Source organism: Pan troglodytes, chromosome 4 (genome assembly GCF_028858775.2).
Source record: "Pan troglodytes isolate AG18354 chromosome 4, NHGRI_mPanTro3-v2.0_pri, whole genome shotgun sequence".
Taxonomy (NCBI): domain Eukaryota; kingdom Metazoa; phylum Chordata; class Mammalia; order Primates; family Hominidae; genus Pan; species Pan troglodytes.
The window spans coordinates 170,805,213-170,828,941 of NC_072402.2; the positions used below are offsets into that span (position 1 = coordinate 170,805,213).

Sequence of the window (23,729 nt, forward strand, 5' to 3'; positions counted from 1 at the left end):
AAAAAAAAAAAAGCTACAAAAAACCACCCATAAAAACACTACAAGGAAATGTGGGCAATCCCTTTAAATCCCTGTAATTTGGACCGCGATTCCAGGAATCATAAATGAAGATTGATAAATTCAGTGTAAAACAAGATTAACAAAAACCATAAGCCAAATCAAAGTTCTATAGACTTTTTAAGGCTGTAGATGTCTTTAAGAAAAAATGAAAATAGAAAAGCTTTGAAACTCATCTCTAAGGACTAATCCTCCTAATATATAGAGTTCCTGGAAACGGATATGAAAAAAACCAACAACCCAATAGAACAATGAGCAGACAATAGAATAAATGCAAATAACTCTGAAGCATAGGTAGAGTTTCTCAGCCTCCTTCATGATCAGAAAAGCATAAACTAAAGAAGGCATTTCTACCTAATCAGATTGGCAAAACTTCCAATGTTTGTTAACCTACCGTGTTGACAAGGCCACGGGAAACAGGCATTTATGCCATTTTGCTGGAGGGAGTATGGATTGACATAATCCCTATGAAGAGCAATTTGGTAATATGTCAGAATTTTTAAATGCATATATCCTTTGACCTAGCAACTCCATTTGCTCTGGGCAAATCATTATTCCTCTCTGCCCCGTTTTTACCTCACAGAGTTGTTGTAAGAGTTAAGCGAGACACACATGAAGCGCTTAGTACAAAGTTCCTGGCACATAGGAAGTGCTCCCAAAATGTGGGCTAGTAGTAGAATAACAGCAGCTAACGGGCATTGAGATCTTACTATATGCCACATTAGCACACTGTGCTTGGTGCTTTTCATGTATTATCTCATTTAATTCTCCAACCTGTGAAGTAGGCGCAATTGATTATCACCAGTTAGCTTCCGAGGAGACAGAGGCACAGGCATGCAAAGTGTGTGGTGGACAGGATTTGAGCCCAGGCAGATGCCAAGCCTGTGATACACTGCCTCTCTATTAGGTGCAGTGGGGTGATGAATACCTTACGAGAGGGTGTGTAGAGGGCTGTAGGGACACAGACAAGCACAGAGCCCCGCTTACAACAGGTGGGGACCATATTGATTTTTTGGGGAAAAGATGGCTTTCAGTAGAGGCTGTGCCACTTTCTTTCTTTTTTCTTTTTTTTTTTGAGATGGAGTCTTGCTCTGTCGCCCAGGCTGGAGTAGTACAGTGGGGCGATATCGGCTCACTGCAAGCTCCACCTCCCGGGTTCACACCATTCTCCTGCCTCAGCCTCCCAAGTAGCTGGGACTACAGGCGTCCGCCACCACGCCCGGCTAATTTTTGTATTTTTAGTAGAGACGGGGTTTCACCGTGTTAGCCAGGATGATCTCGATCTCTTGACCTCGTGGTCCACCCGCCTCGGCCTCCCAAAGTGCTGGGATTACAGGCATGAGCCACCGTGCCCGGCCTAGGCTTTGCCACTTTCAAGATAGGTAATCTTGCGACAGGGTTGATTGTTTTTTGTTTTAATCTACTCTAAGCCCTACTCCTGATCTGTGATAATAGTGTAGTACAATTTCAAGGGTGGTTGTGAGGATTAAGAGAGATGAACATGGTCGGGCACAGTGGCTCACGCCTGTAATCCCAGCACTTTGGGAGGCCGAGGCGGGTGGATCACGAGGTCAGTTCGAGACCAACCTGACCAATATGGTGAACCCCGTGTCTACGAAAAATACAAAAATTAGCTGGGCATGGTGGCACGCACCTGTAATCCCAGCTACTCAGGAGGCTGAGGCAGGAGAATTGCTTGAACCTGGGAGGTAGAGTTTGCAGTGAGCCAAGATTGTGCCATTGCACTCCAGCCTGGGCAACAGAGCGAGACTCCACCACAAAAAAAAAAAAAAAAAAAAAAAAAAAAAAAAAAAAAGAGAGAGAGAGAGAGATGAACATTCAAGTCCTAAGCCTTTAGGTCCTCACAATCTATGCTTGCTGAAGTGACCTGAACAAAAGCAGTTGGAGTGGGGTCGAGTGGGGGAAACGCTTTCTAGGGAGAGGGAACACCACATTCTAAGGCTACACATCCAGAAAGAGCTTGAGCAATCCAGGAAGGGCGCAGGGTGCGGTGGCTGATGGCCGGAGTGGCTGATGGCCTTGAGGACCAGCTAAGAAACTTGGATTATTTACTAACAAAAATAAAAGAGCCACCATTTGTTGAGGGTTTGCTCTGACATTTCCATCAAAACTACCTTAGCAAGGTAGATTTAATAAATCCAGTTGTATACAAAAGGGAAACACGAGAAGCCATAGAAGGGCTGCATACAGGTAGGTGACTTGATCAATTTCGTGTTTTACAAAGATCCCTTAGATCATGTGTTGGAGTGATAGGAGGTACTCTACTGACCTGCCTTGAACTCCATACTTTAAAAAATACATGACGTTTATCATTTCCTCTTTTCCTCCACAATTTATACTCACTGTAGAAAATATTAAAAATATAAGAAAGTTTGAAGAAACAAAAAATTATTACTTGTACTTTCCAGAGACATCTCAATTGATACTTTTCTTCCAGTCTTTTTTTTCTATGTAAAAAATATATAGTTATTAGAATGCCTGACAGAAGGAAGATGGAAAGAGACCACTGTGAAGCGTTCTTGATATTCCCTCTTCTCTTCCTCTCCATGTTATTAGGGCCATACCAAGAGGAGAGGCTGATTTCCCTACACGTGTCAGGGAAAGTCCCAACTCTGCGCAGCGACCCTCGCTTGCCATTTTCGCCGGTCTCTAGGGGGCGCTGCCCCGAGACTGGGCGGGGAGGGAAAGAAGGCGGTGCGAAAACGCGTTTGAACTTGGGTCCTGCCGCTGCCCGTAGCCGGCGTCCCCAACATGGCGGCTCCCCAAGATGTCCACGTCCGGATCTGTAACCAAGAGATTGTCAAATTTGACCTGGAGGTGAAGGCGCTTATTCAGGTACTCTCCCGGGACCCCTGCCGGGCTCCAGCAGCCCTAACCCAAGCTCTGCTGGTCTGTGAGCTTGGCAGTGTCACTCCCGAACTTTCCCCACTTGGTTTCCCAGACCACAGGCTCCGCCCCATGGTCGGCTACCCGCCCGGTCCCCATTTGGTTGTGTCCCGGTGACTGCTGGCCTTGATCCTTTTTCCGGGTGCCGCCGGATCTCCCATCCCCAGAGCACCCCACTGTTCTCCACCTCTGACTCAGCTACTGCTTCGGGGCTCGGCTTTGCCCCTTCCACCTGCAGCCCTGGTCGTCGCCCCGCCCCTGACTACCTCACAACCTACCTGTCACCCTGCTTGGCCCCGCCCTCTGACGCTGCTTCACCATCCTCTGGTAGCGTCCGGGAGGCAGCTAGCCCCCCACCCCTGCTGGCCAGCTCCACTGGCATCAAAGGCCACCTGGCACGGGAGGCACTGGGTGAAACGAATGTAACCTGGACCGTAGTTGTTTTTTTATGCTTGAGGAAATCGAGTACGGCGCCAAGGCCTAGGTTAGAAGGCAGACCTGGGTCAGTGGCAAAACTGGGACCTGGACTGGGAAAGTCAACCTAGGAATAACATCTTAGAGTGTTACCCCGTTTGAACAGATAGGAAATGAAGTGTTTCGCCTTAAGTCATTTAAGGGTAGAGGTAAAATAAATGAGTGGACTTAGGCAAGAATTGGGAATGTAGACACGGTTCCATGAGTTTAGCAAAAAGAAACCGAGTTTTAAACCTTGTTTTTGTTTGTTTGTTTTTGTTTTTTTGAGACGGAGTCTCGCTCTGTCGCCCAGGCTGGAGCGCAGTGGCGCGATCTCGACTCACGGCAAGCTCCGCCTCCCGGGTTCACGCCATTCTCCTGCCTCAGCCTCCTGAGTAGCTGGGACTACAGGCACCCGCCACCATGCCCGGCTAATTTTTGTGTTTTGCTTAGTAGAGACGGGGTTTCACCGTGTTAGCCAGGATGGTCTCGATCTCCTAACCTCGTGATCCGCCCGCCTCGGCCTCCCAAATTGCTGGGATTACAGGCGTGAGCCACCGCGCCCGGCCTAAACCTTGGTTTTTAAAGCTAATCATTTTCAACAAAGTCACTAAACATTAGATGTAGACTCAGAGTTTGTAACAAGGTGTGGCAAAAAGTGCAGGAAAATAGGGCTCCCCAGATAAACCAGATGCAGAATAAACCAAATTAGATGCAGAATAAACAAATACGGTGCAAAGAAGTGTGATTAAATGAATAAGCCAGAGAAAAAGTGAAATTTGATGCAGATATTTAAAACTTCTTGAACTTCACTTCTCTGGTGTATACATTACAAAACTTCTGGGCCAATTATAGAAAAATAAACAGGTTTCATACAAATGAAATTACATTTTCACATAATCTAAATTGCTTAGGCATTCTTCTGTACACTTTCTAACATTTGGGTTCTTGTCATTGCTGATGAGAAAGACTGATTATAGCTGGATGTATTGCATTCTTACCGTTTCCCAGCAGCTCTGCTAAGTACTTTACATACATACATAATCTATGATGTTCTGTGAGGTAAGTAGTGTTGTGATAAGGAAACTCAGACACAGAGAATTTAAATAACTTTCCAGGTAACTTTACACAGCTTATAAGTTGCTACAGCCAGGATTCGAATCCACCTGGTCTGTCTCCAGAGCCTGCTGTGAAAGCTGGCACCAGTAATTCTGAATGTCCAGCAACAGATTCTAAATCTGCCCTTAAACATGTCTATATAAACACTCTAACTTATCACTAATGGTTTGTAAAATCACACTGGAGAAGTTAGTCTCATCATATGATGCCAGATATTTAAACATCCTGATCTTCCAAGTTGGAAGGATCTAAGGTTCTAAAGTGATACTATCACTTTTGCATGTCCATTCTTGTTGGGCATACAAGCTGTTTTAAGCTGTTTCCTACTGGCCAGGTAATGTTTTGTTAAAATTTAGGCACTAAAAATTAGGTCAAAGCAGTTGTGTTTCTTTCTAGGCTTTTATATTAATTCAACATTAATCTAAAAAGGAATGAGAAAAATGTAAATGATAATGTTTTTGCTTGTGTTGCAGAGGTAAACAGCAAAGATCAGGATGAATTATAGTCAGTACGTTAATATTAGTTGGTCTAAACCAACTCTCTCACTGTGTGGATGGTGTCATTTCATTTCATTGCCTTGAGAAAGGCCTTTCATCTGTTCAATGTCTCCTAGGATATCCGTGATTGTTCAGGACCTTTAAGTGCTCTTACTGAACTGAATACTAAAGTAAAAGAGAAATTTCAACAGTTGCGTCACAGAATACAGGTGGGTATTCTCAGAACTGAGATGCTGAGTATCTCAATTCAATCAATGAAGGGGGCTCTGTCCTGGGTATATCCTCTGCTTGAGAGCCGTCTGGGTTCTTCAAACACCAGCTGATGGGAGCAGTAAACACTTAGACAGGGAGGGTGACTCTGTACTAACCTGCTCTCCAGGTAAAAACGAGAAACTTTTGGCCGGGCACGGTGGCTCACGTCTGTAATCCCAGCATTTTAGGAGGCCGAGGTGGGGAGATCACGAGGTCAGGAGATCGAGATCATCCTGGCTAACACGGTGAACCCCGTCTCTACTAAAAACACAAAAATCAGCCGGGCTTGGTGGTGTGCACCTGTAATCCCAGCTACTGGGGAGGCTGAGGCAGGAAAATCGCTTGAACCCGGGAGGCGGAGCTTGCAGTGAGCCGAGATCGAGCCACTGCACTCCAGCCTGGGCGACAGAGCGAGACTGTGTCTCAAAAAAAAACAAGAAACTTTTGCATGCAGAACACTGCCAGCTGTGTGAACAAGTGAGTGGCAGGAACACCATTATCCTTGGAATTTTTGAAATCCTGGGGCCACTTCAAATACTTTCTCTTCTCTGCCATTCTTTCTACCCTATTCATTCATTTACTACCTCAATCCATCACACTCCTGGGTTTTTTTTTTATGCTGTTACTTTGCTCAGCATCTTCCTTATTTCAATAGTCACCAGTCACATCATATACACATTTAGTATGCCTGAATTCAACTATGGTATATGTGCTGTCTCAAAAAACACTAGAGGGTGACAAGTAGCGGTTTTGTTTGTTTGTTTTATTTATTTCACATTTTATTCTTATTACATTGGGCTGGGCAAAGAGTTGTGCACCACTGTATAGATCATGTTATTCTGTTGCTTTCATTGTTAAAAATGAAAATGAGGCCAGTAGTTTGAGAACAGCCTGGCCAACATGGCAAAACCCTGTCTCTGATAAATGCAAAAATTAGCTGGGCATGGTGGCACACGCCTGTAATCTCAGCTACTTAGGAGGCTGAGGCAGGAGAATCACTTGAACCCAGGAGGCGCAGGTTGCAGTGAGCGGAGATCGTGCCACTGCACTCTAGCCTTGGTGACAGAGCAAGACTCTGTGTCAAAAAAAAAAAATATATATATATATATATACATATATATATATATATTTTTTTTTAATAGAGATGGATTTTTTGCTCTATGTTGCTTGAGCTGGTCTTAAACTCCTGGGCTCAAGCAATCCTCCTGCCTCAGCCTCTGAAAGTGCTGGGATTACAGGCATAAGCCCAGACTATTGTGTTGCTTTCAGACAGAATTGGGATTCAGCTTCTAATTGTTTCCAAGTTCAGAATCTAGATCAGAATCAGATGACGAAGACCACTTGTGGGTCTTGGGGCTGCTGAGAAAAAGCCAGGAAACACGTATGGAGCTGACTATGGAGGGGTCATGTTTCAAGGCTCCCATCTGGGCATCCAAGGATCCTGCATGCAGCTCATGGGTAGAGGGGCCCACAGCAGCCCCTCAAAGTGAATAGGGATGGCACAGGCCCAGGGCTGGAACTCAGGAGTTGAAAGGACGACTGCGTCTGCACACTTAAAAAGATGCTGTCCATCTGTATCCTGGAATCCTGTGTAGGCCCTCTCCATGAGGACAGGAACAGGGTTGGCTCCTTGGCCTCTATTTAGCCTCATGAGTAGTTCAGTAAAAGTCCTGCAAACTTGTCATTATCTGGAGACATTCCTGCCGGCTCCTCTTCATGCCCCTCTGCTTGAAACACTAGGCAGTTGCTTTATATTGTTCATGATTCTTCTTCCTCAGTTATTCAAATTTGAGATAATTGCATTCTTTTAGGGAACTCTGGATCTCCTGGTCACTCCAAGGGTTGGTAACTGTTCTGATGGTTTTTCTGGTTTCTTGGTTTCTTCTTCCTTCTTTATTTCCTGAGGGTTTCTTGTAATTTCAGTCTGATGTCTTACGTTCTCCATTTTTATTCCTGAGTTTTCTCCTGGGATTCTTCTCACTGCAGCCACAGGACCTAATGTTGGGTTGGCAGAGAACTAGCACTTACTCTGCCCTAGTGGGACCTAGGAGAGTCAGGAGGTACCTGAGTGTGGAAACATGCCTGCTCCTCTAGACTTCTGGAGGTCTCTTAGAAGTAGCAGTTTGAATAGTGGAGCTGTTTCCCCTGCTGTACCTTCAGTGAGGGTGAGGTGGGTGTCATGGATCTGCCCATCTATATTAGTCTGTTTTCATGCAGCTGATAAAGACATACGTGAGACTGGGAAGAAAAAGAAGTTTAATGGACTTCTGACATGGCTGGGGAGGCCTCACGATCATGGCAGAAGGCAAAGAGGAGCAAGTCACGTCTTATATGGATGGCAGCAGGCAAAGAGAGAGTTTGTGCAGGGAAACTCCTGTTTTTAAAACCATCAGATCTCGTGAGAGTCATTCACTATCATGAGAAAAGTGCAGGAAAGACCCACCTCTGTAATTCAATCACCTCCCACCAGGTACCTCCCATGACGTATTGTGAGAGTTACAATTCAAGATGAGATTTGGGTGGGGACACAGCCAAACCATATCAGCATCCCTGGATGGGTCTTGTGGCACCTGGTCTTGTGGTATTGGGGTTTTGTATTAGGCCTTTCTTGCATTGCTGTAAAGAAATACCTGAGGCTGGGTAATTTATTTTAAAAAATGGGTTTAATTGGCTTATGGTTCTGCAGGCTGTATGGGAAGCATAGCAGTATCTGCTTCTGGGGAGGCTTCAGGAAGCTTCCAGTCATGGCAGAAGGCAAAGGGAGCAGGCATGTCACATGACAAAAGCAGGAGCAAGAGAGAGATTGAGTGAGAGCTCACTTACCACTAAGGGGATGACTTATGCCATTCATGAGGGATCCACCCCCATGATCCAAACACCTCCCACCAGGCCCCACCTCCAACACTGGGGATTACCATTCAACATGAGATTTGGGCAGGGACAAATATTCAGACTATATCAGGTCTAAAGACTTGTGCTTTTTTGGCCAGCACAGTGGCTCACGCCTGTAATCCCAGCACTTTGGGAGGCCAAGGCGAGTGGATCGCCTGAGGCCAGGAGTTCAAGACCAGCCTAGTCAACATGGTGAACCTCCATCTCTACTAAAAATACAAAAATTAGCTGGGCATGGTGACCCGTGCCTGTAATCCCAGCTGTTTGGGTGGCTGAGGCATGAGAATTGCTTGAACCTGGGAGTTGGAGGTTGCATTGAGCCAAGATTGTGCCACTGCACTCCAGCCTGGGTGACGGAGCAAGACCCTGTCTCAAAAAAAAAAAAAAAAAAGACTTGTGCTTTTCATATAACATGGCCCCCAAAGCCCACCAGCAACTCTGTTGTTGCTTAACAGAGGAAGACAGTCTGTTGTAAAGCTGGTAGAAAAGCTGGCCAGTTGGACCCCTGAGAAACAGTATGTCTGTGTCCAGTGTTTGCCTACCTCAGAGATTTTCAAGGGCAATTTTGAAATGTGTAATTTTTGCTATTGGAGTTAACTATATGATTTTCAGCCGCGTCACCATACCTAGCTGATCTCTTCCTGCCTTCATCTCCAGTACTGATTTAATCATCTTAATTTTTTATTTTTGAAAAGATGTTCCTTTTACATGTTTTATGTATGTGTCTGTGTCTATAAGTATCAACATTCAGTGAAAAGTCTCAGTTATGCCCCAGTTTTGTTTTTTGTTCCACTCTTCCAAACAGGTAACCACTTTTGTTACTGATATGTCATTCCAGAGTTTCTCTACTCAAATATTTAAAAAGTCAAATTTCTTTTTTTTTTTTATTTCTTCCTTGTTTCTCATCTAAGAAGTAGCATACTAACACAAAGCTTTTAAAAACTTTATACTTTTTTTTTTTTTAAGACGGAGTCTGGCCCTGTTTCCCAGGCTGGAGTGCAGGTGTGATCTCTGCTCACTGCAACCTCCACCTCCTGGGTTCAAGCGATTCTCCTGCCTCAGCCTCCCAAGTAGCTGGGATTACAGGTGTGTGCCACCACACGCAGCTAATTTTTCATATTTTTAGTACAGACGGAGTTTCACCGTGTTAGCCAGGCCAGTCTCGATCTCCTGACTTTGTGATCAGCCTGCCTCAGCCTCCCAAAGTGCTGGGATTACAGGCGTGAGCCACCACGCCCGGTCAAAACTTATACTGTTAAGTATAATTTTATTATACGTATATTGGAAATTTTTCCATTTCAGTAATCAGAGACTGTCCTCATTTTTCTTTTTCTGTTTTCTTTTTTTTTCTTTTTTTGAGACAGGGTCTTGGGCTGTCACCCAGGCCAGAGTGCAGTGGCACAATCTCAGCTCACCACAGCCTTGATTTCCCAGGCTCAAGTGATTTTCCTCCTGCCTCAGTCCCCCAAATAGTTGGGACTACAGGCGTGCGCCACCACACCCAGCAAATTTTTGTAGTTTTTATAGAGACTGGGTTTTGCCATGTTGCTCAGGCTGGACTTGAACTCCTGGACTCAAGTGATTGTCTGCCTCAGCCTTCCAAAGTGTTGGGATTACAGGCGGGAGCCACCACACCTGGTCTCTCATTCTTTTCTAAATAGTTGTCATTTTTTTTTTTTTTTTTAGCCAGTTCTCTATCAAAGGGCATTTATTTGGACTGCTTCCACATTTTTTTTAAGCTAACTTATTCCCTGACAGACTTTTCTTCAACTCAGCATGACTTCAACTCTCCAACTACACCTGTTACCTTCAGTGTGAGTATTTGTATGTTCTTTTTAAACATCTGGGTGCCCACCCAGTGTTTATTTCCTTCACTCATTAAAATGACCTCACCAATACGTGTACATTTACATATTTATTATGGCACCTAGGAAGGACCTAATAAATGCACATGGCCAGTAAATGAATAACCCCATCCCAGTTTTAATCTGCGTTTCTTAAGTATTTACATACTCTTTTTATATCTGGAAATAAATACAAGATTCCTGTTTGTTTGCCATTTTTAGCTTTTATTTGAATGTCTTTTTTGTGTATTTCCAACAAGATCGTGTGATACTAGAGAACCGGCCTCATATCCTCAAAACTGGGTGTTCTGCACATGGTGAATCTTGGGCACTGACTGTGTATAAATATCTGTGTGTTTGTCTTTGTACATATAGCTCTCAAACTGGAATTTGAGAACTACTCTACCCTACCATTCCTTTCTCCAGAACTATCACTGGTTCTCTTTGACAGAACTTCCAGGCAATCTTTCATGAGTAAATTGTACATTTCTCCCCCTTTTTAATCCCTCCCTTTTTCCCATGCGTTCATTCTTCCATTCAGTGACTCAGTGCCCAGTATGTGCCGGGCACAAGGAATATATGTAGTGAATAATGTGAGATACAGCTCTGCTTATTCATAGAATTTACATCCTTTTTTTTTTAGACGGAGTCTCACTCTGTTGCCCAGGCTGGAGTGCAGTGGCACGATCTCGGCTCACTGCAATCTCCACTTCCCGGGTTCACGCCATTCTCCTGCCTCAGCCTCCCAAGTAGCTGGGATTACAGGCGCCCGCCACCACGCCTGGCTAATTTTTTGTATTTTTAGTGGAGATGGGGTTTCACCGTGTTAGCCAGGATGGTCTTGATCTCCTGACCTCGTAATCTGCCCGCCCTGGCCTCCCAAGGTGCTGGAATTACAGGCGTGAACCACCACGCCCAGCCCATAGAATTTACATTCTAATAGGGAATTCAGATTTTAAACAAATAATTATGAAAATAATTGATGACATTTGCAAAACTTTTCCAATTCACAGTTGATTATTTCTTTTATTCTCTACCTCAGCAATATTTGGAGGCATAAATTGAAAGTCATCTCTGTGCTATTGAAATGGTGGATACACAAACTTGTTCCAAACCAGCATGTGCAAATTGATACGTAAATCAGTAAATTAGTATATAAATGAGCAAATACATTGATGTTTCAGATCAATAGCGTGATTGAAGCTAGAATCTGTTTTAATTTGTAAACCAAAAAATGTGATTGGTATAATGCTATCTTTAATTATAGTCCCTCTTGATGGTTCTTTTATCTGAAGTTCTTGGGGTTTAATACTTCTGGGTATGTCTGCTGACCCTCACTTATGGTGGGTTATTTCCTTGGTGTTAGGTTATTTTGGACTGTGAGCACTCATCTTCAGCAGACCTTATCTGAGGGACTTTGTGCAGCTGGGTCGAGGCCAATTCTCTACAGAGGTTTTTGCATTAGCTTCCCACCAGGTCTCCTGAGATGATCACAAGTCTGACAACATTTTTTTTTTTTTTTTGAGACAGAGTCTCTCTCTGTTGCCCAGGCTGGAGTGCAGTGGCGCAGTCTTGGCTTGCTGCAAGCTCTGCCTCCCGGGTTCACGCCATTCTCCTGCCTCAGCCTCCTGAGTAGCTGGGACTACAGGTGCCCGCCACCACGCCTGGCTAATTTTTTGTATTTTCAATTGAGATGGGGTTTCACCATGTTAGCCAGGATGGTCTCGATCTCCTGACCTCGTGATCCGCCCGCCTCGGCCTCCCAAAGTGCTGGGATTACAGGCGTGAGCCACCGCTCCCGGCCGAGAACACTGTTTATGTTCATTTTTCTTAATGGAGTTTCACGAACCACTCAGGGAAGATAAATTGCACCCTAGATCAGTGGAAGGAGCAGCTCCCTGGTTGGTTATAAATTCTCAGGGGAGTTTTTTTTTAACCCCTCTATTTGGAACTCATAGCAAAAAAAAAGCAAGCATCTATGTTTTCACTCTGTGCTGGTAGATGGACATTTTTTTAGACCATTTTCCTGTGTCTGTAACCTTTCGTGGGTTTTAGATTTGTGGTGATCTCAGTTCAGCTTCTCAACCTCAGCCTCAGATGGCTCAGGGCTTCATTTTTCTGTCCCTGCACAAGCTCTCAAACCTTCAAGTGCTCAAACTGCCTATTACTCGTCTTTAATGAAATAGGCACAGAAATTGTGAGTATCTGGAAATGAACAGCAGTTTGATATTTTAGTGATATCTAAGTGGGGGATCAGTGTGCTCGTATTTCGTCATTGTTTTTCTTTTCCTGTCGGGCCTGCCCTAGGTGACAGGAGCAGCAGCTCTGACGCCAGGACAGCCGTGCATCACTCCCAGGCTGACTATTCCAGCTCTTGTTCCCTTCTCACTTTTGGGCCATAGGGGTTTTCCTTACTTCCTTGTGGACTTAGCTATAGATTTAAAAGGATGTGTGTTATATGTTACCTAGCATTCCTAGGTGTTCTGTTTTAAAAGGGTGCTTCAAGTGCTATTGTATGCCCTTGGCAGAAATAGAAATGCTCTTCTGCTTTCATGTTGACTTTTGAAATCATTTTAACATGGAGTTATTTTTCCTCAAAGGACCTGGAGCAGTTGGCTAAAGAGCAAGACAAAGAATCAGAGAAACAACTTCTACTCCAGGAAGTGGAGAATCACAAAAAGCAGATGCTCAGGTAGGCAGGGCCTGCCCCCGCCAGCGGCTTCTGCTGGCTCTTCTTGTTGCCTGTGAGCCTTGCACGTGTGTTTGCCTGATGGATCTGGTTTAATGCTGACTTAATGGTGTCTTTTTTTTTTTTTTTGAGAGATGGTGTCTCGCTCTATCGCCCAGGCTGGAGTGCAGTGGCCTGATCTTGGCTCACTGCGACCTCTGCCTCCCGAGTTCAAGCAATTCTTCTGCCTCAGCCTCCTGAGTAGCTGGGATTACAGGCACCCACCATCACGCCTGGCTAATTTTTGTATTTTTAGTAGAGATAGAGTTTCGCTGTGTTGGCCAGGCTGGTCTCTAACACTGGCCTCATGTGATTCACCCACCTTGGCTTCCCAGAGTGCTGGGATTACAGGTGTGAGCAACCACGCCCAGCCAATTGCATCAGTTACACACTGGTGGAATGTTCTCTCTCAGTCAGTAATAGTCAAGTGGGGGCGAGTGGGGAAGGGATAAATAGGGCCTATCTGAGCAGGTGGAGCTGAGCATAGTTTACAAAAGCATATTTAACATTATACTGTATTGTATATTTTTAATCAAAAAATATGATTGCTTTTGTAATACAGGGTCATTTTTTATCTAAGGATAATTGGTACCAGAAAAAATCTACAGAAAGAAAACCTGCTGAAGGTGGACCAAAATTTAGAAGGTTTTGAGTGGGATGCTGTCTAAAAATAAAATAAAATAAAATGCAAGAAAAACCGTGAATTAAACAAAATTGAGGTCAAAAATTAAAACCAAAATCGAGGTTGTAATTGCAGGTGTGTGCTAATCCTTGATTATATAATTACAGTTATATGCCATTTCTTGTTATTGAATTGGGAGAGGTTTAACTTTTCCAATGAAATTGTCAGACAACATGAAACAGTATCTTTCCCTTCACATTTGACTTTTGTACCAATCAGAAAGAGGGTTTTTCCAAACATATTTGAGGTATTCAGATCATTCTCTCTCTTTTTTAAAAATACATTTTTGGCCCAGTGCGGCGGCTCATGCCTGGAATCCCAGCACTTTGGGAGGCTGAGGTGGGCAGATCATGAGGTCAGGAGTTCGAGACCAGCTCGACCAACATGGTGAAACCCCTCTCTACTAAAAATAAAAAACTAGCCGGGTGTGGTGGCACACACCTGTAATCCCAGCTACTCGGGAGGCTGAGGCAGGAGAATCGCTTGAGCCCGGGAGGCAGAGGTTGCAGTGAGCCGAGATTGCTGCACTCCAGCCTGGGTGACAGAGTGAGACTCCACCTTAAAAACAAAAAAAAAATATTTTTATTTTTAAAAAATTAAAAAATTTTGGAAATGAGGTCCTTCTCTGTTGCCCAGTCTGGAGTACAGTCATAGCTTACTGCAGCCTCAGGAACTCCTGGGCTCAAGTGATCCTCTCACCTCAGCTTCCCAAGTAGTTGGGACTACAGCACACTCCACCGTGCCTGGCTAAATCATTCTCTTTTGAAACCCCTGCTAAGTTGTCATTCCCATGGGTTTTCTCTTTGTCTCTTGTTCACTGGTCTGCCTCTGCCAGATCTGTATTTGTGGCTTTGCTTCTGATTTGAGCAATTTGCCAGCATCATCTTCCCTGCAAGCAGCTGTGTATGTAACAGTCAGCTGTCAGGAAGACACCGACTGGCAAAAACACAGGCACAGGGAGGCCAGTGTAAGCAGGGAGGGCTGTATGAGTGGTGGGCAGTGATCCAGGGCTTGGCTATTTCACGAATACTTTATGTTATGATGGCTTTTGCTTTCCTGAGCCACCAAGCCTACTCAGATTATAAACACTGAGTACAGAGGAGCCCTTGTATAAAGTATGGTAAGTTATGCCAGACACACTCAGCTTAGCATGGGTTTAAACCTGGGAATGGCCATCCACAATGTAGCATTACAGGCCAGAGCAGAGAAAGCTGTCAATTTATACTTTGGGGCTATGTGCAGTAGCTCACACCTATAATCCCAGCACTTTGGGGGCCGAGGCAGGAGGACTGCTTGAGCCCAGGAGTTTAAGACCATCCTGGGCAACAAAGCAAAACCTCATCTGTTAAAAAAAAAAAAATTAGCTGGGGGCATGCTGATGTGTGCCTGTAGTCTCAACTACTTGGGAGGCCAAGGCAGGAGGGCAGTGGGCTCGGGAGGTCAAGGCTGCAGTGAGCCGTGATCATGTGACTGCACTCTGGCCTAGGAGACAGAACGAGACCCTGCCTCTTTTCTTTTCTTTTTTTTTTTTTTTGAGACAGAGTCTCACTCTGTCACCCAGGCTGGAGTGCAGTGGCGCAATCTCGGCTCACTGCAAGCTCCACCTCCCGGGTTCACGCCATTCTCCTGCCTCAGCCTCTCCGAGTAGCTGGGACTACAGGCACCCGCCACCACGCCTGGCTCATTTTTTATATTTTTAGTAGAGATGGGGTTTCTCCGTGTTAGCCAGGATGGTCTCGATCACCTGACCCTCATGATCCGCCGGTCTCGGCCTCCCAAAGTGCTGGGATTACAGGCGTGAGGCACCGTGCCCAGCCGACCCTATCTCAAAAAAAAAAAACAAAACAAAAAAAACCAACTTTGGCAGTTGAAGCAGTAGTTGTGCTTGCTTGGGTCATCATGCTTGTCACACCATACAGTGAGTATCTGTTTGCTTGTCTTTTTCCCAAATGAATGTGAGGTGGTTGAGGAGAAGTACTGCCCCTCATTCATCTCTGGATCCCAGGGTCCTGCAGAACCCCCTTGCAAACTGTTTCAAAATGTAATGGATTCTTTAAAGTGGCAGGTGTGAAATGGCGGAGCAGGTGCTCATTAAGACCTTCAGCATAAAGGTGCTATTAGAAAACCCCCCTGTCAGTTCACGTACTCTGTGTTTTGATTTTTGAGTATTTCCAGAGATGAGCACAATTGGTTTGAGCTGGCTACATAAGAGTTCTGAAGTATGAGTTTGATTCTTAGAGAGACTCAGTTAGCTTTTTTATAGTCTATCAACAACTGTCAACATTTCTTTTTTTTTTTGAGATGGAGTCTTACTCTCATTGCCCAGGCTGGAGTGCAGTGGCGTGATCTTGGCTCACTGCAACCTCTGCCTCCTAGATTCAAGTGATTTTCCTGCCTCAGACTCCCGAGTAGCTGGGATTACAGGCACTCGCCATCATGTCCAGCTAATTTTTGTATTTTTAGTAGAGACAGGGTTTTAACATGTTGGCCAGGCTGGTCTCGAACTCCTGACCTCAAGTGACCCACCCGCCTTGGCCTCTCAAAGTGTTGGGAATACAGGTGTGAGCCACCACGCCCGGTCAACTGTCACATTTCTAACTCCAGGAAGCTGTTCACCAACTTTCCGTTATCACCCACAAGTTAGCGCAGGTGAAGACTGTAGATCCGCCGTGTCAGTCAGGGCTCTGCTAATCCATCATGTTTGTGTCATTCATGATTGGTCTGTAGTATGGAAAGAACAACAAACCTTGAAGAAATATTTTGAAAGATTGGCTTTTTGTGTGTGTGGTTTTTTTTTTTTTTTTTCCTTGAGAGAAGGTCTTACTGTGTCACCCAGGCTGGAGTATAGTGGTACTATCACGGCTCACTGCAACCTCCACTTCCCAGGCTCAGGTGATCTTCGCTCCTCCGCCTCCTGGGTAGCTGGAACGACAGGCGTGCGCCACCACCATGCCTGGCTAATTTTTTGTATTTTTAGTAGAGACGGGGTTTCTCCATGTTGCCCAGGCTGGTCTTGAACTCCTGGGCTCAAGTGATCCCCCCACCTCGGCCTCCTAAAGTGCTATGATTACAGGTGTGAACCACTGTGCCTGGCCACGATTTTTTATTTCCTACAAAGTATATTAACTCAGCAGCTGAAGGGCCAGAAATGGTTGTTCAAGATACTGGAGATGAGTAAGTCATGGTTCTCCGGGGATGGTACCAATTAATACACAGGCCATAGCAGTACAGCCTTAGAGGCAACTGGACTGAAGAGGGGCCTTGTGTGACCAGCTGGGAAGTTTGGATGCCTCCCTGAAGTCCAGCCATTGTGGAGCTGTGCACAGAGGAGTGCCATGTTCACAGCCCCTTGGGCTGACGGGGGCAGAGGGACAGCAACAGAGCCTCCCCGTGGCGACCTCCAGGGTCCGGTCAAGGGGTATCAGGACCTGAGCAAGAACAGTTGCTGGGGGACCAGGAGGCAGAAGTGGCAGGAGGTGGGATGGGCTCTGAAGGCCGTGCCTGGTGGCCTTCTCCCGTGTGCCTTTGTTGGGGGGAAGTGCTGTGAATTGAACTGACTTATGGCCTGGTGGAGTGGACACGCTCACACGTGAACCTTCCAATTCCAGCAATCAGGCCTCATGGAGGAAAGCTAATCTCACCTGCAAAATTGCAATCGACAATCTAGAGAAAGCAGAACTTCTTCAGGGAGGAGATCTCTTAAGGCAAAGGTACCTATTCTTTCATTTTTCTGGGCTCCGATAATAATAGATAACAATTGGCAAGGTGTAGGAAACCCCCTCTTGTTTTCAGCTTGGTGTTTAATTTAATTACATAAGTAATTTTTTTAAGTTTGAAAAAAATGCATACTTATTTGTAGTAAATTGGTAAAATAAAGTATGAATTACAAAATTAAAATATCGAATTTTTTTTTTTTTCTGAGATGAAGTCTCACTCTTGTAGCCCAGGCTGGAGTGCAGTGGTGCCCTCTCGGCTCACCGCAATCTCCGCCTCCTGGGTTCAAGTGATTCTCCTGCCTCAGCCTCCAAAGTATCTGGGATTACAGTTGCGCGCCACTGCACCCAGCTAATTTTTTGTATTTTTAGTAGAGACGGGGTTTAACCATGTTGGCCAGGCTGGTCTTGAACTCCTGACTTCAGGTGATCCACCCACCCCAGCCTCCCAAAGTGCTAGGATTATAGGCGTGAGCCACCATGCCCGGCCGAAAATATCGAATCTTATTACTCATGAACATTTTGGTATATTCTCTCCCTCATTTTTACTTCTACATTTCTTACAAAGTCAAAATTGTACCATACATAAAATTTCATATTCTGCTGTTTCAGCACAAAAGTTGTTCATTAAAAAAAAAAAAAGCTTTTTAAGCCTAATTCTAACAGTACATAGTATGTAGATTGTATGTTAATACAATCCCCTGTGTGTGTTTGCATTTCTAGTGTTTCAGTAGTGTAAGTAATACACCAGGGCATGTCTTAGAACATAAGGCTTTATCCACATTTTGGATGTTTCCTTTGGAGGGATTTCCAGGGATGAGATGATTGAGTCAAAGGAATGAACATTACCAAGGCTCTTCAATTGGCAAATTGCTTTACAGAAGGCAGCACTGGTTTATGTTCCTACTAGCAGTCCACAGGGGTGTGGGTCTCAGCACACCCTTTCCAGCATTGAATGTGATCATTTAAAATATGTATACTAATTGGATAGGTAAAACATGAGATCTCATTTGGATGTGGGGCCTTCTTGCAGGGAGGCTTTTGTTGACATTCCTCCCCTTTCTCTTCCTCTGAACTTTTAGGAAAACCACCAAAGAGAGCCTGGCCCAGACATCCAGTACCATCACTGAGAGCCTCATGGGGATCAGCAGGATGATGGCCCAGCAGGTCCAGCAGAGCGAGGAGGCCATGCAGTCTCTAGGTAAAGCTGGGCCTGGAGTAGGAAGCTTCTCCCAGAGATGCTGCTCTAGGGCCCTTGCCCTGGCACCTCCACTCTGGGCTCCTCCACCACAGCCCACACGATGTTCACTGACTTGGGTGGCTTCTCCCTCATGAGATGACTTGACACCATGGTCTTATCCAGTGTGGGATGTGCTGCTCCTATTTCTCTTTTTTTTTTTTTGAGATGGAGTTTCGCTCTTGTTGCCCAGGTTGGAGTGCAATGGTGCGATCTCAGCTCACCGCAACCTCTGCCTCCTGGTTTCAAGCGATTATCCTGCCTTAGCCTCCCAAGTAGCTGGGATTACCGGCATGCACCACCACACCCGGCTAATTTTGTATTTTTAGTAGAGACGGGGTTTCTCCATGTTGGTCAGGCTGGTCTTGAACTCCCAACCTCAGGTGATCCGCCTGCCTCAGCCTCCCAAAGTGCTGGGATTATAGGCTTGAGACGCCACGCCCGGCCCGTATTTCTGTTTACTAGAAGACCCCACACCCCCATCGATGTTTCCTCAGGGGGAGCATTCCCATGTGTTCATGTGAAAGGCAGAGGTCCCAGCCCCTCTCCTAGAGAGGGTGTCGGCAGGGCTGGGTGAGGGGCCTGGAGTCTGATTTTCAGTGAGGGCTCTGGAGACCCATATGGCCAGGCAAGTTTGGGAATGGTTGCTGCAAGAGATGTTTGGCGAATCAGCTGCTGGTAGGACTGCTAGGACCTCAGTTTACAATTATACTCCCCAACGTTATTTTTCCTATGAGTTCCTTTTAAAAGATGTGAATCAGAGGCTACAGGAGAGACTGCTTGAGACCATCTGGTTTCCTCCAATAGTTTTCCCAGAGTGTCTCCTCTGTGATGGAGAAGAGTATCAGCCCTCTCCAGGGTCGTTCAGTATAAGACAACAGAAAAAGGGCGTTTACTCCTTGAAACGCTTTTGGAAAATTGCACACGTGGACAAAAGTAGAAAGCATGGTATCCTGAATCCCCTGAGCCCTGAGTCCATGACCCCAGCCAGTCTCGTTTCAGTTCTACCCTCAGCCCATCCCCCATCTGGATTATTTTGAAGCAAATCCCAGACATCGTCCATAAATATCTCAGTACATCTCTCTAAAACATAAGGGACTCTTTGGGGAAAAAGCAGAAGCAACCCCATAACTACAATACCATGATCACCCCTAGAAATTATAATTTTGGACCACTGTTTTTTCAGTGCACCAAATAGGCAGAAGCAAAAGGAAAGCAAGCAGGTGACCCCAAGGTCGCTCCTTGAGTTTGCAGCTTACCTGAACATCTGGGCTCGGAACCAGCCAGGGGCTTCCTCTCAGCGTGTGCTGTGGGAGAGGCCTTGGAGAGAGAGGGAGCAAAGCGACAACTTGGCCTCTGAGTCCAGGGCTTTTATGCTCTGGTGTGGCGACAGCATACCCCCCGCTAACAGTGGGAAGGAAACACAAATGCTGGTGGCTTCTGGGGTGTTGAGAGGGTCCCAGTGTTCTTGGGGCCCATTTTGTAGAAGCGATAACTATTGAAGAAAAGAGAAGAATACAGTTCTTAACCCTTTCCTTATGCCTCACAAATTCAGCTTGATTTAAAAGCCTACTAGGACCATAATTTTAAAACAAAAAGCTTATTAGGAATATGGTGTCTGGAATTTGCTCCACAATTGCAGGAGTAGTGGCAGTTGGGGGGAGGGGGAGCAGGATTTCAGAGGTTGGTGGTTCTTGGTTATGGGTGGTGGACACATGGCATTTCATGATATTATGCTGTCTGCTCTGTGATGCTTCAAAATTCTCCGTAATAAGAAAGTTTAAAAAGAAAGGCCTATTAGATTTTTACTTAGCAAGATCTCAGGGTTTTGAAATCGCAGCAGGCAGGCGTGGAGAAAGCAGGCGGAGAGGGATTCCTGTTCTGTGAGTGTTTGTTTTTCTCCTTTTATCTGTCATTTTCAAAACGCTGCTGTGTTTCCTCTGATAATTTATCTTATTTACTTATTAGCTTTTAATTTTTAAAAAGGTAACACATACAGCATAGAGAAGGATAAGAAAACTCTAGCCCAGGACTGCCATAGAAATGCAACAGCAGCCATGTACGTAACTTTAAATTTTCCAGTAGGCACATTTTAAAAAGTAAAAAGAAACATAAGAAATTAATTTTAGTAAGATGTTTATTTAACCCATTATGTAAAATATTATAATTTCAATGTAAAACTAATATTAAAAACTATTGAGATATTTTACATTCCTTTTTCTCAGATTAAGTCTTTGAAACATCGTGTGGATTTTGGCCAGGCGCGGTGGCTCATGCCGGTAATCCCAGCACTTTGGGAAGCCAAGGCGGGCAGATCACTTGAGGTCAGGAGTTCGAGACCAGCCTGACCAACATGTTGCAACCCTGTCTCTACTAAAAATACAAAAAGAAAATTAGCTGGGCGTGATGGTGCATGCCTGTAATCCCAGCTACTGGGGAGGCTGAGGCAGGAGAATCATTTGAACCCGGGAGGTGGAGGTTGTGATGAGCCAAGATGACGCCACTGCACTCCAGCCTGGGTGACAGAGTGAGACTGCATCTCAAAAAAAAAAGAAAAGAAACATTGTGTGGGTTTGACACTTAGATCTCCTGACATCTCCATTTGCATTAGCCACGTTTTTCTATGCACAGCAGCCTCGCATGTCTAGGGGCTGCCATATTGGTCAGCACAGCTCTGGAGAGTACAAAAGGGACACAAAAAAGATCACTCTCTGTTCTGACCTCCAGCTGACCCCTACCTGCCAGCCCTCTGGTCCACTTCCCAGAGGCAACCTCTGTAACCAGTGTCTTAAAAAATATCTTGTGATCCTCCAAGCTTTTGTAACTTAAGCAAATGAAATACCATTCATCTCCCTGTTTCTTACCTAAATGGAAACACTTCACAGGCGTTCCTTTATACTTTCCCTTTTCACTTAATGTGTTCTATTCAATGGCTGTTCTGATGATGCCTTGCTATGTTTTGTGGGAGAACCTCGCCAGGTACACCTTCTACCCTCAGCGTCAGGCCCAGATACCCATATTCAGAAATACATCTGACTCTGGGGACAGTGATTCCTTAAGGGACGTGGGCCTCTTCTTAGGTGTCACCTCCTTAAAGCTACAGCCAGTATCCCTGGCCTGAGGGACTGGTATGTGTGAGGGCTTACGGCAGAGCCCGGGACACCCTTGCCCTTTTGAGATCCTGCAAAGTGCCGGTCTGGCCAGCAGATGTCCTGGAGGCCGCACCTCATAGGTGGAAGGTTCTGGTGCGTTCGGCTGCTGCCCCAACACAGACCTCACAGTGCCTGCCCACGATCCCTGGGTTGGTTTTGTGGCTGGTGGTTTCCCTGAGCAGCGTCCATCTGCTTCAGAGAGCTGAGGAGGTGGCTGGGTGAGCAAGCCTCTTCTGCCCTTCTCCCTGGTGACGTTCATGTTCAAGGACTCCCAAACAAACCCCCCCTCACTCTCTGGAGCTGATGGGACCTGGGGAGGAGCCTTTCCTTGTCAGCTCCTTGGCTGGTCTCCACATGCTTTGATTCCAGCTCAGAGGAACTCACTTGAGAATGCTGGTTTTTATCAGCACCCCAGCCAGCAGAGTGAGGTCTTTGGATCTTGAGCTGCAGTCTCTGAGTTGGGCCTCCTTCCTCTTTTGTTTCAGTCACTTCTTCACGAACGATCCTGGATGCAAATGAAGAATTTAAGTCCATGTCGGGCACCATCCAGCTGGGCCGGAAGCTTATCACAAAATACAATCGCCGGGAGCTGACGGACAAGCTTCTCATCTTCCTTGCGCTAGCCCTGTTTCTTGCTACGGTCCTCTATATTGTGAAAAAGCGGCTCTTTCCATTTTTGTGAGATCCCAAAGGTGCCAGTTCTGGCCCTTTCAGCTCCTGTTTCAGGATCTGTCCTGGTTCCTGAGCTCTAGGCTGCTAAGCTGAGCCACACACCCCTCCGTTTGCGCCAGTTGCCTGCAGGTTGGATGGAACACAGTGCCCCACTTTTCTGCAAGTAGCTGGCTTGTAAAGGGTGAACAGAGCCATGGGAGGAAGGCCTGGCATTGGGATGCCGCCCTGGGGACATACGAACCGCCTCCTTCCCCCATTGTGCACTATGGGAGGCCGCTGCTGCGTGGAGCAGTTAAAGTCCAGCCTCCAGGACCGGATGCCCCTCCTGTCTCCCGCTCCCATCGTGCCCTTAAATGCCAGATCTGGTGGAGGGAAGAGAGAAGAGGTAGGAAGAAAGGTGATGAAAACTCCTGGTCATTCCTTGAATAAACTTGATTTTATTTAATAGAATAAAATGTATTTGATTTTGTAAGATAGCCCTCTGGGAATGTGTGTTCCTCTTTTCTTTTTTCTTTTTTTTTGAGATGGAGACTTGCTCTATCATCCAGGCAGGAGTGCAATGGCGCAATCTTGGCTCACTGCAGCCTCTGCCTCCTGGGTTCAAAAGATTCTCTTGCCTCAGCCTCCCAAGTAGCTAGGATTACAGGCACACACCACCACACCCGGCTAATTTTTGTATTTTTTTAGTAGAGATGGGGTTTCTCCATGTTGGCCAGGCTGCTGTCGAACACCTGACCTCAGGTGATCCACCCGTCTTGGCCTCCCAAAGTGCTGGGATTACAGGTGTGAGCCACCATGCCCGGCCCTCTTTTCTTGATGTCCAGATTTTTAGGACATGAACCTAGATTATTTATTTATTCAGTCATTCAACAACGAATTAGCATTGTTATTTTCTTTCTGTCCCCACCCAACAACAAGGAACTATTAAACAGCTGCCACACACAGGGTGTTATAGACGCTGCTGAACATGACAAATACATTGGTGAACCAGACATGGTTCCTCCCTCAAGGAGGAACAGAAGAAGACACGGAAATAAAATCTCACAGACTATCAGGAAGGAGGGTCCAACAGCCCCTGTTCAACCAGGTGTGGTGGCTGATACCTCTAATCCCAGCATTTTGGGAGGCTGAGGCAGGATGATCACTTGAGCCCAGGAGTTCAAGACCAGCTAGACAACATAGCAAGACCCTGTCTGTATTTAAAAAACAAAAAAACAGAAACAGAACAGAAAACAGCCCTTGTTGGAAGTGGCTCACACCAACATCTGAAAAGGCTGCGATGCCATTCTCTACCACAGCAGCCTGGCCAGGCCTGGGGGTGTGCAGTGATTCGGGCTGGCACATGCCTTTCTCTCTGATGTCCAGAGCTAAGTATAACCAAGGAGGGAGAAGCTAGTGAGAAGCTGAGACTGTGTGAGCCTGAGTTCTGTCCAGGCCAGAGGGAGAGGGCCCAGGCTAGGCCAGTCCTAGAGGTGCTGTGTCTTTTGTGCTGCAGGCCTGGCTGACCTCAAGCTTGAAATCCCA

General features: G+C 45.8%; 1 protein-coding gene across 2 annotated transcripts; it reads left to right on the top strand.

Annotated features, from left to right (window-relative positions):
• Positions 1 to 2,634: 2,634 nt before the first annotated feature.
• BNIP1 (BCL2 interacting protein 1) lies at positions 2,635 to 22,681 on the top strand. 2 transcript variants are annotated; one of them, XM_003310964.5, is made up of 6 exons: positions 2,635 to 2,913; positions 5,150 to 5,242; positions 12,622 to 12,713; positions 17,040 to 17,141; positions 18,227 to 18,345; positions 22,019 to 22,681. In XM_003310964.5, exons 1-6 carry the CDS (start codon positions 2,830 to 2,832, stop codon positions 22,213 to 22,215), a joined length of 687 nt encoding a protein of 228 aa, XP_003311012.1. In that variant the 5' UTR covers positions 2,635 to 2,829; the 3' UTR covers positions 22,216 to 22,681. The 2 variants fall into 2 exon arrangements, with proteins under 2 accessions (XP_003311012.1, XP_009448415.1); XM_009450140.4 differs by lacking the exon at positions 5,150 to 5,242 and having other exon boundaries at positions 2,795 to 2,913.
• Positions 22,682 to 23,729: the final 1,048 nt, after the last annotated feature.